Source organism: Dreissena polymorpha, chromosome 8, assembly GCF_020536995.1.
Source record: "Dreissena polymorpha isolate Duluth1 chromosome 8, UMN_Dpol_1.0, whole genome shotgun sequence".
NCBI lineage: Eukaryota > Metazoa > Mollusca > Bivalvia > Myida > Dreissenidae > Dreissena > Dreissena polymorpha.
The window spans coordinates 59844314-59862576 of record NC_068362.1 but is presented as its reverse complement, the minus strand read 5'-3'; the positions used below and the strand labels follow the sequence as shown (position 1 = coordinate 59862576).

Below are 18263 nucleotides of genomic sequence, written 5' to 3'. Positions count from 1 at the left end.
TTTCTAATTGAAATTGTTTCTGCTCCGTTTTTAATTAATTGGATTTTAAATTATGCTACATTTGTCTCGTTGTTGTTAATGTCCGCCATTTCGGAAATGCAATATGAAAATCATTTATTAAATACTCGCCGATTGGCTAATAGCGTGTGGTATTGGCTGCAATAGCCAATGAAAATCGCTGACGCTTTACAAGTCGACTTGGCACAACGAAACAACCCGTATTATAAACAAATTTTGAACATCACTTTCGGCAATCTGCGCATTTTTTTTCTAGTTTTGGATAAAATACCAGGTCGGCGGGTGAAATGTAAATAAAAAACGAAAGTGACTTTTATTTGTTTGTGTATTATCGAAAAATAGGGTCGGGCGCTCCCGTAAAACCAATAATAAAAAAATGCTGGCCTAAATGCTAATTCATTCTTTGCGCCCACTCAATCTGGTTTCTTGCATGGTGATTCGACAATTAACCAACTAACATATATCTACAATACGTTTTGCAGAGCGCTTGCGAATGGCCTAAAGGTCAGAGTTGTACTTTTTTACATAAGTCAAGCTTTTGACAAAGTCAAGCACAAAGGTGTATTATTCAAACTAAAACAAGCAGGCATCCGAGGACATTATTATATTTTTTTTGTCAAACTATCTTTCCGATCGCAAACAAAAAGTAATTTTACCTGGACGCACTCTAATCCTTCTGAAATTAGTGCCGGCGTCCCTCAAGGTTCTATTCTAGGCCCTCTCGTGTTTCTGGTGTATTCAAATGACGTTATAACTGACATACAACTTCTCTTGTTCGCAGATGAAACCCTTCTTTTTATGGTCGTAAACTCACCAAACGAAACTTCAGCCGTTTTGCAATCCGATATTAAATCTGTATGTGGCAGATAAATGGTGAGTAAGCTTCAACCCCTCAAAATCGGAATCGATGATTATATCTAGAAAAATAAACAAACCACCTCATCCGCCATTAAACTATGCATAATATTAGTATACTGATCATTGACGTCCATAAACATTTATGTCAAATGACTGTTCTTGTCATGCACATATATCGTATGTAAAAGAAAAAGCATGTATACGAGTCCATATAATCCGTCGATTGAAAACTATTCTCGATAGAAAAACTCTCGAGAAAATGTACTTTTCTTTTATAAGACCAATTCTTGAATATTCAAACACTGTTTTTGATAATTGTACAGCATATGGAAAAGATGAACTTGAAAGAAATTTCAAAACATAAGCCGCGCGAATAACATCTGGATGCACACGTTTAGTCTCATTAGAAGACCTTTTTAACGAGCTAGGGTTGGACATCATCAGCCAACGCAGACGAAACTAAAATTAATATTAATGTATACAATTAATTCCACCAATGTCCCAAACTATATGCAATCTCTCTTGCCTCCAACAGTGGGTTCACGTAATTTTTACACTCTAAGAAATTCATTACATTTACAAACAATTCAAGCTCGAACATCATTATACTCAAGCTCTTTTTACCATCTATTGTATCCGAATGGAATCGTCTCCCCGACGACAGCAAAAATGCTGAAACGCCCCAATCCTTCAAAAGACTAATTAACAGTGATCGTCCGTTCTCAGATCCTTTTTTTTCATATAGCGAACGGCGCTCTCAAATGTTACATACGCACTTAAGAACAAAGTGTAGCGTTCTAAATGATCAACTTTTCAGACGCAACATAATTACATCGCCTCTAAGTTTCTGTGGACCTCACGAAACTACGTCACACTACTTCCTTGGAGTATATTCGTGGTGAACTAATATTCTGTCCCTTGCATTGAAACTATTGTGTATGGAGACGTATCAAGTAACTACTTAACCAATACTAAAACAGCTGATGCAGTTCACAAATATATTATAAATAGTAAGCGATTTGATACGTATTTATACTAAAGAACGAATCACATACTTCTTTTTCTTTCTCGCTCGAATTCAGCAAGTCTTCCCAAACGTCTTCTTTGTTTTCTTTCCTAACCTTTCCGCTCATTTCTTACATTTCTCAAATATGTCAACATATTAATTTTATTAAGCAAATGTAATTTTATAAATGGAGTATTTTTGTATCAACATATTGTTCACTTTGACTCACATAGCCAATTATGTCGGTCAACATGTAACTTTTCATATAGCAAGGGAGAAGAACCATATAAGACTGTGTCTTTCGCTCTAATCGTTTTCGAACATGAAAGTATGATAGTTGTTGTATGATATTCTAATTATAACTGATGTCAACTTGTTTGAACTAATTATTAGTTAAACAAAATTGGTTCTCCATGTTGAGATGAAAATCATAATGTTACCTAAAATGTTTTAGACCTACACTTGTACATTAAAATGACAGGTAAATAAATCACAAAGCAAATTAATGTACATACCCAAATGCATCAACGTTGTATATAATTTGAAAACATGTTTATGTTTTACCCATACATTTGTTAAATATTTTTGTATGCTCGTTTTTTTCGCCGTTTGTGTGCTCCAACCTTCAGAGGGGAGGGGAGGGCATACTGATATGTGATGTGTCCTTCCGTCTGTTCTTTCAAAAAGTATTTTAGTCAGAAGGGATAAGACTCTCTTTCACATTTTGGGTGTTTTATTTATTTTTCGACAAATGGAGTTTTAAAACAAAATTGGAATGCGGAGGCATCATGTTTTGTAAAGGTCTTATAACTGCAAGGAACATCGTGCAATTTTGTCTTTTTTCTTACATGACCGTTAGTTAGAACAATTTCCAAGTAAGACTTTATACTACACTTTGCTCAAATTGTTATTTGTATAAAAGCGACCGTTTTACTAAAGGAACTCCGTAGTGTTGAGGTAAAGCGTTGCTTTTACCGATGCAACTGAACCTGGGAAAATAGATTTTTGCAGTGAAACATACTTTTCCTCAAGTTTTGATCGATTTAACAGCGCAGTAAACTTCGACGTACACAGTTTGTATATTTATTATGCCAATATAGAAATATATTTAAAAAGTGACCAATAAATTGACATTGATAGTCTTTGTGGTTTTCCGAAGGGGGATCACGAAACTTTAAATTGGTAACTGAACATATATTTGCACATTGAATTATTGTATATAAAAAGTAGGTACTTCTTAATATAATTTCTTTTAATGGCAGGATGAACCGAGCAATAGCAGATATTTAAGACCCGATGTCTTCCATTCATTTCAAATGCGTCTTGCTCGCTCAATATTAATGCATGAGTAAAATTAGCAAACAAATAGCTTTCGAAAAAATTTAAAAAAAGAAAGAAATGTGTTAGGCAACTATACGTATCTGAGATTAATAAATTGTTAAGTAAAATGTTCCTACTTTTTTGATATTGGATGTAGAATACCATAAGAATAGTAAATATTTAAAGCAATTGCATAGTATAAAAATTTCGTAAATCAGCATGAAAAACTTTTAAGTATGTTCAGAAATGTACAGATCTGTTTACAACGCGTACTTAGATGGTTTACATTGTGAACCGTATACATGATTTTATATGTGGAAAATACTTAACCAACAAGGGGTACGAAGCAAACTTTTCTGTATAAATATTTACACTCTTTTATACTTCAAGTGCATCGTGTTAAAAAAGCCTTAGTTAACGATGATGTGTTTATATGTATACATATAATAATAGCCTGATAACTCAATGTAAACATTTCACAAAATGTTAGCCACTGTATCGTATCAGAAAGTTCAACGGTTCTAAGAATCAAATTATGTTTTATGCATATCAAAATAGTTTTAGCATATTGTTACTGAACAAAAATCGAATGTTTTATTAACTACAATATATTCTAGACATTTTTTAGCTTAAATTGAGAAAACATAAGTAATAGCAAAGAATTAATTATGAACGTGTGATGTCATGCATAATATTTTAGGACATTGTTGATTTATAGAATGTTCATAATCAATTCTACAATTAGCAAACCAAACAATGTTAAGCAATGGATATATGCAATTTAGCTGTTGTTTGTAAATGGTGGACGCTTTTAGACAATACAGATTGATTCTTGAACACGAAGATACTTCGGAAATACATGGAATGTAAGAAAATATATCTATTACATTTTCCATTATGATAGTCATTATAATAATGACTTCAACATAAAGAAAATGATGAAAGCAATCTAACTTAGAGAAGAAAAAGAAATATTTCTAGATGATATCAATGAAACTTTTCTTTTGTCATCATTACAAATTAGATTTTAACGACAAAATAAGTTTTTTTTTCAAAATTAAAAAAAGTTAGGAACTAAAAAAGGCAAAATCATTTTGGAAATTAATTCACAGCATACACTTACAAATAGTGTGAACATTGTGTGATATATATTAATTATGGATACGTTGACAACACTTTACTAAGGTTTACTAGAGTACCATATTCATAGTTCAATGTTTGTTACACTGTGTAGACTCAACAGAAAACACATAGCCCAATCCAACGTTATATTTATAAATGAAGAGGAATGGAACGAATAGGAAATGTATGTTTTTATTTATACATATATCCCATCTTTATGAAATAGTGTATATGATTTGAACATAGCAAACAACATACATGTATAACTCTTATTTAGCTTAGGCTCGCTCACATCTTGACTCGCCTTTTCGTTGGTTTAACGTTATTCATCTGTTGATTGTATTATCAAAAATCTTGTTAATTTTGGTGTTCTTTTAATCTATAGTGCAACAAATTTACCTTCGTTACTTGAATTTTTAATAGACATCCATTGTTTGTTGTTACTTCAGGGAATTGAAATCCAGCAAGATAAACAACATTTCTCCGGCGGCGTTCAGGGGCTTGACGCAACTACGTGATCTGTGAGTCACAATATACATATGAAATGTAGTAAAAGAGATTTTGTCCAGCTATCCATGTATAAAAGTGTCAGTATGTGGTATGCTTGATGAAACTGATAACATTTTATTTTGTTGTTTCAATGTCTTATTATTTCCTCCTATAGTGCGCGGTTTGCTGTGATATTTATAAACATTCTGTATAGCAATAAAACTGTTTAATAATCTGGCCTTTAGGTTATGAGGTTTTGAATAAAGACACCTGCTTGTCTTTTCAATATAAAGACATAGTAGGTGAATTTAATTAAGTCTTACCTAATTTTAAATATTTGTTAAAGTGTGTCATAGCAGTATATATATTTTTAATTGCAAGTTTAGTTTGTTTTAGTTGAAGGGAATTATTGAACAACAATTTAGAATACATAGACGACGGTGTTTTTGATGGAGTGCCGAACATAAACACTCTGAACGACGTTTTCAGAGTTCTAATACAGTACAGATAACGAATGTGAAATTATAATTTTAAAATGTTCTATTTAATTTAGGCATCACTGCCTATCTTTTTCAATTACAAAATACGTAATTTACGTAATTAACGGATTTAAAAAAGATAAATTTGACAAAACTTTGTTGAGAAACACATTCCTCAACAAGAAATGGCGCGGCAGAGGCCGACGCGTATTCCCATGCCGCATGTTTGACCCAGGGGCGCCCTAGGGTTGGTAATGGGGCCGTGCATAGTTGAGTCTGACCGCATTGTCATAAGAGATGTTCAGTATCAATTTGATTTAAGTCGGTGTAGAAATGAAGAAGTTAATGTAAAATAACCTAAATAAATGAGTGAATATCTCTTAACCCGCCCCACCCCAACCCCATAACTTTTGACCCAGGGGTCAAATCAAAATTCCAAATAGTGCACTGTCGCAAATATGCTCATAGCTACCATGTGTGTAAGTTTCAAGGTTCTAGTGCTAATAGTGTAGGTGGAGATAGTGGCCAGGGCGGACGGACGGACAGACGTCGGAGTTAATCACATAATCCCCACTTTTTCTCCGAAAAGCGTGGGGATAAATATTAGCGATTGTTGTAAATATTGTATAAACGGTCATTTATTTAAGTTCATACGATACGTCTAACATTGGTTAACACCCATTTCTGTGACGATAGATCGACGTACGTGCATCTCTTCTTGTTAGACATTTTGGCCTTTCATTTTATACATTTTGTCAACAAAATTACATTTCATTATGTTGATCAGTAATTCAATCTTTGTTGTTCAAAAAAGTACGGAATCCGGGTAGTGTCATTTATAATCTCGCACTTCTTTCATCAATGGCGACACTAGACAAACGAAGCGATACTTGATCTTTTCTTGACAGTCGCGGCGACGCACGATATTTTTCTTGACATTCTCGGCGATACTTGATCTTTTTCTTGACAGTCGCGGCGACGCACGATATATTTAACACTATATATCGCCCATGTGTAGGTAGCCAAAAAGGCTTCACCACCACCACCACAACCACCATCACACCACCACCACCACCACCACCACCACCACCACCACCACCACCGTCACCACCAACACCACAACCACCACCACCACCACCACCACCACCACCACCACCACCACCACCACCACCACCACCACCACCACCACCACCACCACCACCACCACCACCACCACCACCACCACCACCACCACCACCACCACCACCACCACCACCACCACCACCACCACAACCACCACCACCACAGCCGCCACCTCCACCGCTACCGCCACCGCAACCGCCACATCCGCCACGACCGCCACCGCCGCCACCGCCACCGCCTCCACCATCACTACCACCACTTTGAGAACTTGTAGCTATACTGGGTGAAAATATTCACAATTGGTTTAGTTTTGCGAAAAGCATACACACCAGATGTATTAATTGTAAATAATGAAGTAAAGTCGAATTTACTAATATAGTTTTACGAAATACATTTCTTCATGTCAAAAAATATCCAATCTTTTTTAGCAAATAGGAGATTGCAGTGCCTTTCACATGGCCTGCAGCAGACGGGTAAACCTCTTTAAGCGAGGGCTCGATGGAGACAACTCTACTGGCTTATCACTAGATTCGCCTATTCAATTGTGTTATATGCTGCTTGTATTATCATGAAACTTGATAACTTAGTGGTTTTTTGAACCCACACATGTAACCTATGAAATGTATTAACTTGTTTTTCTGTAATGTTTTTTTCCATGGAGCTGTTTGTTGTACTTCAGGAACCTGTTTAAGAACCGGTTAGTTAACATTTCTGCGGAGTCATTCAGGGGCTTGACGAAACTAAGCAAGCTGTGAGTAACAGCTGTCCATTTTTTATTTGGTTAATATTTGTTCTGTTTGATTGAATGGTGAATTGCCTCTTTTCCTGTTCTTTGTCTTATTATTTATCCGCTAGACTGTGCGGTTATCTTCGCTTTATTTGAATTTGTTGCTTTTGCTTTTGCTACACGTGCTTTTTTAATAAAGACACATACCGCACTGCATTGTATAAATAACTCAGCAGATGAATGCTTATCTAAAATATTTTATTAGGTGTTTCATTATCGTTGATTTCTTAATTTGGCGTTGTTTTGTTAAAAGAGTTCAATCGATTCTATAGACGACAGTTTATTTGAAGGAGTGCCGAACCAAACTATAAGACGTTGTAAGAGGTCCGCTGCAGTAAAAGATGACGAATTTGAGGATATTACTGTGTATCGTTGGGAGAACTAGCAACTTTGTTTAAATTCTGTCCGAGAGAATTTTCATGACAATAAAACTTATGATGATAATGATATTGGTGATGAAAATGATAATGATAATGATGATAATTGTCACTATTGCAACCATAGGCAAGTTTCACCAGAAAAATTGCTTTTTTTGAAAGCGAATATTACTTTGTTTCTTTTTTAATGAGGACAATATACAATTAGAAAACAACTCAAGTGTCATTTATGTATTCGTTTTCCTGCACATTTATTCCCGGTCATGAATGAAAAAATAACCTAGTTAATTCAAAAATGAAAAACTATTTTTCTTAGTTAAAGGAACACTAATAGTGTTATTTAAATTATTTACGCCCTACATCAGTACCCTGAAATTCAAGGTAATCGCTAATATGCAACAAATGTGTATATTATTCGACGAGCAGCTTGATGTTTATCCGCTGGTGTTAGTAATAAAGGGTTACATTTTATAGTTTAAATGAGTAGCAAATTGAACAATACACGCTTTATAAATAGAGCTGTTAATGTCAAAGAAGTTTGAGGCTTATTGATATTTCGATTGTCTGACCGTCTGTAATCTCGAAACATATTGTTGCCATAAAGTCTTTTAATATTTACCACACTGTTCAGGTGTTGTGGTTAAATTTTCGACAAGTACATTTTTGCGGAAAAGTGGAATGTACAGACATCCGTGTGCTACGAACACGCGTTTAGTCAAAGTTTTAGAACTGTGTCTTCTTTTTACGAGTATAGGCGTAATACTTGTAATTGTAATATAGCTGTAGATACGGGATAGTTTGATTTACAGAACTCCTTCGTGTAGATGTAAAGCGTTGGTTTTGCCGATGCAAGTTGAGCAGCGACTTGTTTCGGTGAAGCTAAAATACATTACCATGTTTTAATCAATTAAACATCAGACATAACTGTGATATTCAAACGTTTTTCTCCGTACAATATAAAAACTGGTTTTAAAATGTTTCAAAAACGTGATACTTGTATTTGAATACTTACCCGAGAGAAGATAACAGCACTGGCTAATATGTTAATGTCACCCGCTTGTAACACACTATTCGATATTATAAACGCACATGTAGTGCAGATATGTTTAAATGTTTATAAAAAGCTGATACTTAAATCTATGTTTGAACAGTTATATAATTATGAATCGTGTATGAGTGCTTCAACATTGAAACGTATTTCAGAAATTTACTTAAATATTCAAAACGCATATTTATATGTGTTACAGTAGGAAGAATTAAACTTATTTTATACATGCCAAATACTGTACCAATCACGATTATGAGGCATGTTTTGCTTTATACAAACTTTAATAACGTATATTCTTTTATCCTTTAAATGAATATTTGAAATCGGTTTATGTTGATGAGTGTACATCTATTATTAGTTGATAGAACAAAGTGTGTGAACTTGATACAAAGAAAACAATTATAAATATTATACATTTTTGAAAACACAACGTAAATACATAAAGATGTTATCGGGATTTATAGTTTTAGTAAGCACAAACATTCATCAGATCTTAATTATTTTTTATAAAAATGAAAATAGTAATGGCAATATTAGAGCACATATTGTACCTACACAAAAGTTTGGACTATTAATGAATACAAAATACAAAATGCGAGCTAAAAAGAAAATATGTGTTAGGGCAAAGTTGATTGAATATAAACTTATGATGCATTATATGCGCATAGCTGTGTATTTCAAGAATATACATAACCAATTATGTTATGAAAAACGAACAACAAAAACCAATCAAACACTATGATATTTTGGAACCCTTTATTGCTATTTTTAAACAGGGGTGGGGGGCAGCTTTCTTAAACACCAAGGTTATTTGGAAATACATGGAATGCAAAACATTCAGTAACATTTTCCAGCAAGCCCGTCATAACAATATGACTTACACACATATAAAATAATTTCAATTATATTAAGACAAGCATACGTTATATTTTAAGATAATTTAAAAGTAAATGTTCCATTTGAAGAGTTTTTCTTTTCATTCAACTACAAATTAGAATTTGCCCTAAAATAAGAAATAGCTTTTCTTCAAATTGTAATGCGTAATAAAAGAATGTATTTTTACATGGGAGAAAGTGAAGTTATTTTTAAAACTCAATTAAGTTTACGACATATACGTTAAATGTGTGATATATATGTTGAGACATATATGTCAACGTTGTTTTAGTTGTACGATGAAAACTCAACGAAAAGCACAAACTCAATTGCTTTATAAACAAATAAGGTTTGGTCCAATTACCATATTTATTTGAACAAAATGCATGTCTTCATTTAAACACGTATCCCATCTTTATAGACAAATTTTGGATCTCATTGCTTTTCACCTAGCCAGCGGCAGACATGTAAACCTCTAATTAAGCATGTGTTCGCTTGAGTTCACTCTACTGACTTACCACTTGACCCGCCAATTCAATGGATTAACATGATCTTCATTTGTTGCTTGTATAATTAAGAACGTTGCTAACTTGTGTGTTCTTTTAATTCACATCGGGAAACTTTGACTTATGTTAACCTGTTTTACTTGAATGTTTAATCATACGACTTTTTTTGTTGTTACTTCAGAATACTGGCTACAAACCGGATAAGCAACATTTCTCGGACGGCGTTCAGAGACCTGACGAATATAAGCTCATTGTGAGTTGCAATAGTCACATGATTTGTAGTGAAAAAGATTTCGTCAAGTTGTCCATGTATAAAAGTGTCCGTCGGTGGTATTCTTGATTGGATAACTGTTTATGGTGGTGTTTCCTTGTCTTATAAGTGCCCGCTAGTGTGCGCGGTTTTCTGGTCTTTCTGTAAAAATAGTTGTATATCAATTAATCTATAGAACGTTCTGACCGTTACGAAATGCGATTTTTTAATATCAACACCTGCTTGTTTTCCGATATTAAGACAAAATAGGCGAATGCATAACTTACTTAAAATATTTATTTCAGCGTCTCAAGGTGGTATTTTTTATTTTTCATTGCTTAAGGTGATGTTTTTTTGTTATAGGTATCTAACAGCCAACATGCTCGAATCCATAGACGACGGTTTATTTGACGGAATGCCGGGCATGAACTCTCTGTAAGACGCTTTCAGAGTTCCAATTCTATACATATATAAATATATTTTCTATTTAATTCAGGCATCACTGCTTAACGTTTTCAATAACAAAATACGGGAAAATAAACACATTTCTTTAAAAAAAACTACGAGCTGTTGACAATATTGCATACAACTAAACGTATTAAAGCTCATTAAGATATGTCTAAATATGGTTAAAATACATTTTTTTTCATGTAGATAGATTGACGTTATACCCGGACCAAACATATATTTCGATATCTGTTCTCATGAACCTTACATTTTGTATTTAGTAACGAAATGATACGATTGAGGGCAAAATGCTAAAAGCAATCATGATTAATTGATTACCACAGTTTGTGGTATGAATGAACACAACAGAAGATATATTTATTATACATGTAACTGTATATGGTACATCATCAGTCTTAACCAAATAATAATATACATAACATAAGGTCATGTAAAACAAAGGGATGATACAATCATAGTGTTATACTATGAAGTATAATACACGCCAGTGGTGGGAAAACACAAAATTATCACCTTTTTTCCAAAGTATTTATTTGATAGGGCGTATATCATGTGGATCATTATACTATTAACTAGAAGGAATAGCTCAACTATATTGTATGGATTACATATGGAAGAAAACTTTACACTCAGACATGTCTTTTTAACAATTGTATAAAGACAGATTTTAGTTATGTAACATAAATGTTTCTAATGGAGTATATACTCAAAAAGAGATGGTATACATACACATGGATCATAATGCTAATTATATTAGCATTTATTATATTATTACTATACAAACACACAATCGAACTAGCGGAACATAACGATTCAGTTTACCGTATTCGTATTCTGAACAACATTCAATTTGAACTTTCGGCGTTATATTGCTTCTGTAACAAATTAAAAACTTCTCTTTTATTACATGTCTTCATGAGGCTTAGGAATTGATATAGTGACGACCTTTTGTAAAAATACTGATATCGTAATATTCAGGGCATATTAACATAAAATGATATTCGTCTTGTAAGTTTTAAAGTGTCTAAAGCAATGGTGATTGCTGAGTCTTGATTGGCGATCGACAGGAACATGGAAATTATCTGGAGGCAGTGGCGTAGCCAGACCCGAATTTTAGCCGAGGCAGTATCTAAGGTCATGCTAGGGGGGTCCGGGGGCATCCCCCCCCCCCAAAACAAAAATAAATAAATAAAAATGTTTTATACCTAGAACGTCTCTGGTGCATTTAAAAGGTCATTTAAATCACATTTCATACCTAAATTATCGAAATCGTGGACGCTACATATGACCGTTTAGTATCAATAAAGTTAACAAACAAATCTGCAACAAGTTTATTGTCAATTTTAGATTCTGTTACCATAAACGGTGTTTGACGTGACAATGATGTTAAAACCTTTACTACAGAAAAATAGTCATATAATTCATTTGAAGTCACATAGAAAAAGAAAAATTTTAGACGCAGCTCTAATACACAAGCCATAATATGTATATGGATAATAGAATGTGCTTTATATATTTATTATTGAAATACTAAAATAATATAGATCTACCTTATAATATGATGTAAACAGATCTATCAAACATGTTAGCGAATAATGTTTCATATATAATGAAAAACTTGTTCACTGTTTCAACATGTTTTTATTTTATTATTCTTCAACTATGATTCAACTTTCCTGTCTCCAGTCGAATCCCACATTTGAAGAATTTGTTTTCGATCACCTGGAATGTGTTTATGCACAAACATTAAAGCGATGCCATTGACATTCTACTACAAAAGTACATTATATTTACTTTAGATAGTATTCGTTATGAGTTTGTTTTATAAATTTTATTTTTGAGTTTATATCAAATCAGCTTCCGCAAACTTGATGTTGTAGTTCAGACAAGTGCGACGTGAACAAATTAATGGACGATTGTTTTCTATTTTGAGCTTGAAAGCACTATATGGTCTTTACAAAAATGTTTAAATACATTAAATGAAAAGCGTTTTCAATCATAAGCACATATAAAAAGGATCATTGATGGAAAAGTTATTTGGAAAAACACTGGACCAACACAGTGACAATATAAAAGTGGTCAATTGATCCAGAGTCTGACGCGTTACCGATTGCGTCACAGGGACGTACTGATTATCATAAGTACAAATATTTAACTTAAATCAGTAAAGTCTCTGGCTATTTTTTTTTCAATTTTCTTGTGTAAATTTTTTTTAGCACTGCGTCATCATTTCCTGTAGGGTCTATCATCAACAACATTGACTATTAAAAAGAAAAGACTCGAACTTCTTTATATCAAAAAAGTTTAATACGCGGGATAGCATAATTTGAAAATTCTAATGTAAACAAAAATTCTTTCCACCTGAAACGGTCACGGATTTAACTAAACGTCGGCCATAAAGACGAGAATACCAATAAAGTCGAAAACGCCAACCACCCGAAGTGTGTCTAGGTCCAAAATAGACCAGACCTGGCCGTAAAACACCCGATTCTAGCTCGGTACGTTCTGATGTCCACCATGATTATACCATCGAAGTGTACAGTGCGACGCTATGTTTAACATACGGATTTTCCAAATCATTTTACTGAGCCATTTAGGCATCAATTGAAGTTATTTGATTCTAATAATTATCGGCCTCAACATGAACCAATTGTAGTCAATAATAATATATTTGTTTGTGAATATCATAGATCTAGTGCCTAAAATTCATTAAATTGCCTCAAGTTCTTATATAGATTTTATTCTTTGACATATGTGTTTCCTTTTTTTCCTCGTAATCTCAACATTGCTCTGCAAATTTTAGCCGAGGCAACTGTCTCGGTGTGCCTCAGCGTGGCTACGGCGCTGGGAGGAGTGATTACAAGTATATGGTGGATAATTTTATGTAACATGATCAGACGGAATGTTGGTGTGCGTGTTTTAAGAGTTGGCAAGTTCATGTTGGCTTTCATATTATTAAATGAGCTTTTGTTGTGATATATGTTTGTTACGAATCTGGCTGCACGTCGTTGTAGTTTTTCCAGTTGATTTTTTGAGCTTTTGAGGGTCCCAAACACTGGAGGAATGTTCTAGTTTAGGCCTTACTATTGCCTGTTAGTATAAACTTAATCTTTTGATGAGCTAATTTGTAGGTTGCGGCGAAGAAATCGTAGTGCCAGTTTGCATTATTAGTAATTGAGTTAATGTGATTATCCCATTTGACCTTACTTTGGAGTGTAAGGCCTAAGTATGATTTACTTTTTCAATGATGTGATCATGTAATTTATGATCAGTAACACACAGAAAATCATGGAAAAACTTTGGTTTTATCAATTTGTATCGTTGTCTATTTTACAATAATGAAGACATATATATTTACATTGTTCGATATCTAAGTGTTGGTTGAAAAAGTTAATTAGGGTGGCTTCATCGGTATGTCATAATTATATTAAAATGATAGATGCGAATATTAATGTTCTCCCAGTTAAATAAAATCATCAGTGTATGTATCTTGAAGCCTTTGTAGTCTTCGTAACGTTTTGAAAGAACGAAAAACCACGTCATGAATTGATTTGAACATACACGATAAAAGTTTATAGTATTATGTGTGTTATTCATTTAATTTGAACCGTTCACAAATAATGTAGTCAGCCTTAAACACCCATAGCATGGGAACCCATAATTGAAGACGTTTTGTAAATGTATTCAAACATATACTTTAAAGTCGCATGTACAAACTTGAACTGTGGATTGTATCGCTTCGAGACAGTCACGGCATTATTAAGTAATTGGTGAAATTACATGTCTTTGAAAAGTGTGTATACATCTTATTTAGCTTGAAATCTATTGGCTCCCCACTAGTCTCGCCCATTCAAGTGTTTCCCTGAACTCATGTGTTGCTTGTATTATCAGGAACTTTGTAAACTTTTGGTTTTCTTTAAATCAACACCGGAAACCTTTGGAATGTGTTAACCTGTATTGTTTTAATAATTAGTCCGAATACGTTGTTTGTTGTTACTTCAGGTTCCTGCCTGGAAACCAGTTACGCAACATGTCTCGGGAGTGGTTTAAGGGCTTGACTCAACTACGAAAATTGTGAGTTACAATAGACACATTATTTGTCTCGAAATACATAAAATCCAGCTCTCAGTGTATACATGTTAGTCTGTGGTCTGATTGATTTAACGGATGAACTTAATCTGTTGTTGTTCTTTGTCTCATGATAACACTATAGACAGCTTTATTAAGTTCACTATCTGGTAATAATGTTTTTAAGCAATGAAACCGTTAAATATAGTGACTGTTGCTCTTGTGGTTTTTTAATACAGCCACATTCTAGTTTTTGCTATATTCAGATAGATGAATATTCAAACATTATTAGCTCATTTTTAGTCTTTGATTAAGTTTTTCATAGCAGTATAATCCTCTTTGATTATTTTAGTTTACATTTGATTTTGTTAAAGGAGTTTAATGTGGAACCATCTCGAAACCATAGACGACGGTGTATTTGAAGAAGTGCCTAACTTAGTCGAATTGTAAGTCATATCCATAGTCAAAATCCAGTTAATAAAACGCATATCAAGTTATAATATTGTAATTGTCTATTTGGTTTAAACATGAACATCAGTGTCCATCGTTTTCATATACAAAATACGATATTTAATAGAACCTTATTTATGTAAGCTCATTTAAATAGTGCTACCAATGGTTCAGAATACCCATTTTTAGTTGGTCGCGTTAGCGGCCGACTAAATTTACAGAGCATATTTTGCAAATCAGTATGTGCTTAGAAGCCTTAGCAACGCTAAGCTCCGCAACTCACTATGCTAGGAACGATTACCGCTGCCTGTCTGCACTGCAGACCACGAATGCTTAGGAGCGTCTGCTCTACTTCTGCAGTGAGTGTATTTACAAGCTTGTAAGACGACATTTGCCAGTCTAGTGTTTATCATTCAAATCTGTACATATTGGCTGCTTTCAGGGAAAACGGGGCTTTATGCATGTCAAATAAGATTAGCCTGTGCAATGCGCACAAGCTAATCAATGACGACAACAGCGAACAACTTCAGTGCCTTAAGCGCTTTGATTTATAAGATGGATCTGAGTTTCTCTTTTGTTATGGTATTTCCCTATCCGCTTTTAGTTGTTCGCTTGCGAGCAACTAATTTTAATAAAAGGGTTCTGAAAATAGGTGTTCACAAGTGCAAATCTCTCAAAAATCGAGGACTGAGGACGGTTGGTATTTTCCTTGAGATTCAATAGTTTGCACTCGAACCGCATCAGCGTTGAGAAAGAGTTCGCGGAAGAGTATACTTTGCATAACTGTTTTGCATAATGAAAATTGTCCGCTGTGTGCTTCGTAATAATCGCGTAAAAATAGCTCACCTTAAAGCTCAAATGGGAGAGATAACCAATAGATGCATTAGCGATGGCGCAGCGAGACCTAAACAGGAATTGGAAGTACACACATTGTCGCGTGCAGAACAACACTTGAGGCGATTAATAAGCAACCTTAATAGATGTCTGATCATAATAAGATCAACGGGAGAAAAACGGATAAACCCAATAACATTTTATAGAACCATTATTTCATTATGTAAAGCAAATACAAATATTAAAAGAAAAAAATCTTTTTTTTATATGCATCAACATTCGATTCAAGTTCAGTTTTGTTTCATTATGAATAATACGATGTTAATTGTGAGACATCGGAAATAAATTATCAATATTAAACTCATTAGAAAAATCAACAAAATGATTTGTTTCGATCATTTTCGATATTATTGTGTTTGGAATGTTTGCATAATACTTATGATAATATCTCTCTCAGTCTTGTCAGAAAATAACTAATGAGACCGCGAAACCTTGCGTGATTTATAGCGGATAGCGCAGCTTTTAACCAGATGGAGCAATTGCACAGCCTGGGCTTAAGCTGCGCTGGCCAAAACGCCATAAGACCGCGTTAAATATATATTAACTTTAAGTGCGCATTTTTCAGTGACGTAACGTCCTTAACAAGGGTTTCTCCGGACTAGGGACACACACGTTATTGTAAAGTACACGCACAGTTACCAAGCTGATGTTGCCATGTTAAGGTTCATGTAGAGGCTTCAGTTTGAAAAATGTGGGACCCCTAGCATTGAACTTAAATTTGACTAAACGAAGAGTGCCACATTGAAAATGTTTACATATTTGCTTAGAAGGATGGTTTACCTTCAAACTGCTACCAATTTTGTGCAGCAAAATCTCATACCATCGACAAAATCAATTAAAATACAAAGCGATTTTAACACAAAAATATACATTATTTTCAAAAATCTGAATGATGTTTATTCAACGTATTTCGGCGGAAAATTATATAACTAGTTAATGATATCGATATTGATGAGGGCAAATTACGCTTAAATAGTAAAAAAAATTTTTACATATCTAGAAATATCAAAACTCGAACACATGTCATTTCATGACGATGGGGCAGCCTTTTTTAGATTAATAAAATTGAAAGAAACATGCTAAAAACTCACTCATCGCTTAATTGACATTCCAAACGGTTGACGATGACAAATGCATTGGATTGTAATCTTTCCGTTGATGTGTGCAAACTGCATGATCAGACCTCATAAACACTCCAAAAAAATAACTTTGTAAGAAGCATTTTGCCAATGTTTACAATTGTTGTCGAATCACATGTACTTGTATTATTGCGCACAAAATAGTACACTTACAGACTGACAGAAAGATCGATACGAAACTCCGTTCAATTCATCACGGTATCCTATTTTATTGATAATATATAATTATAATTCGCTTCAACAACCTAAATGTAGAAATAATTCTTTTAAACGAAGTTTTTAATAACGAAAGTGAAAACAACGGAAGTCGGATGGATATTATGTGAGATGCACTTCGGCTCCAGAAAAACAATACAAATACACTAAAAAAAGACGTGTGTGGAAAATTTTCAGCTGGAAAATATTTGAAATGGGGTTAGTGATTATATCTCTGTGTGATCATTTCTGTTATTAAGCGCGATCTCTTCCCGATTAATGTTAACAGTTGTTTTACTAGTCGCGACCAAGTGTCAAAATAACGATGTGTTTTCTCAGGTATGTGTATACACATACCAGGTTTTTTTACTTCTTCACGTGATTTCGACCGATTTGTAATGCACGTTTTTTCTACGGAGCACAGCGAGTGCCACGCTTTCAAAATGGGTAGAAGGAATCAATATATACAAATGTATGAAAAGATTCGGTTTGCCAAAACGAACACATTAATCAAAACGGTACAAGGACAGTAGTTGTTAAGGAAGGAAGAAACAAAAAACCATGATACCTAGCTGTGTATTTCTATGTAAAACTATGATTTCTAGAGTCGTCTGCACAAAACTCACAAAATCTTGTTATTGATGAGCAATATCTCTTTTATCACAATGATTTCTACCCAGCAAAACCTATTTCTTTATATTTATTTACAATTTTATATGTCGTCTGCAATTTCTTTCAATTTGAGATTGTTCAAAATTTTCCATTTGGTTATAGCAAAATTGTTAAGCCCTTGA

The 18263-nt window shown here is 33.9% G+C and overlaps 1 protein-coding gene across 1 annotated transcript in view; it reads left to right on the top strand.

The window, feature by feature from the left end:
* The window catches only part of LOC127840567 (leucine-rich repeat-containing protein 15-like), an 84844-nt gene that overhangs the window by 47690 nt on the left and 18891 nt on the right, over window positions 1-18263 (top strand). The window contains exons 10-15 of the mRNA XM_052368977.1: window positions 4774-4845; window positions 7094-7165; window positions 10187-10258; window positions 10619-10690; window positions 14726-14797; window positions 15166-15237. Of these exons, the coding sequence (XP_052224937.1) occupies window positions 4774-4845; window positions 7094-7165; window positions 10187-10258; window positions 10619-10690; window positions 14726-14797; window positions 15166-15237 (432 nt within the window). The remainder of the gene's footprint in view (window positions 1-4773; window positions 4846-7093; window positions 7166-10186; window positions 10259-10618; window positions 10691-14725; window positions 14798-15165; window positions 15238-18263) is intronic.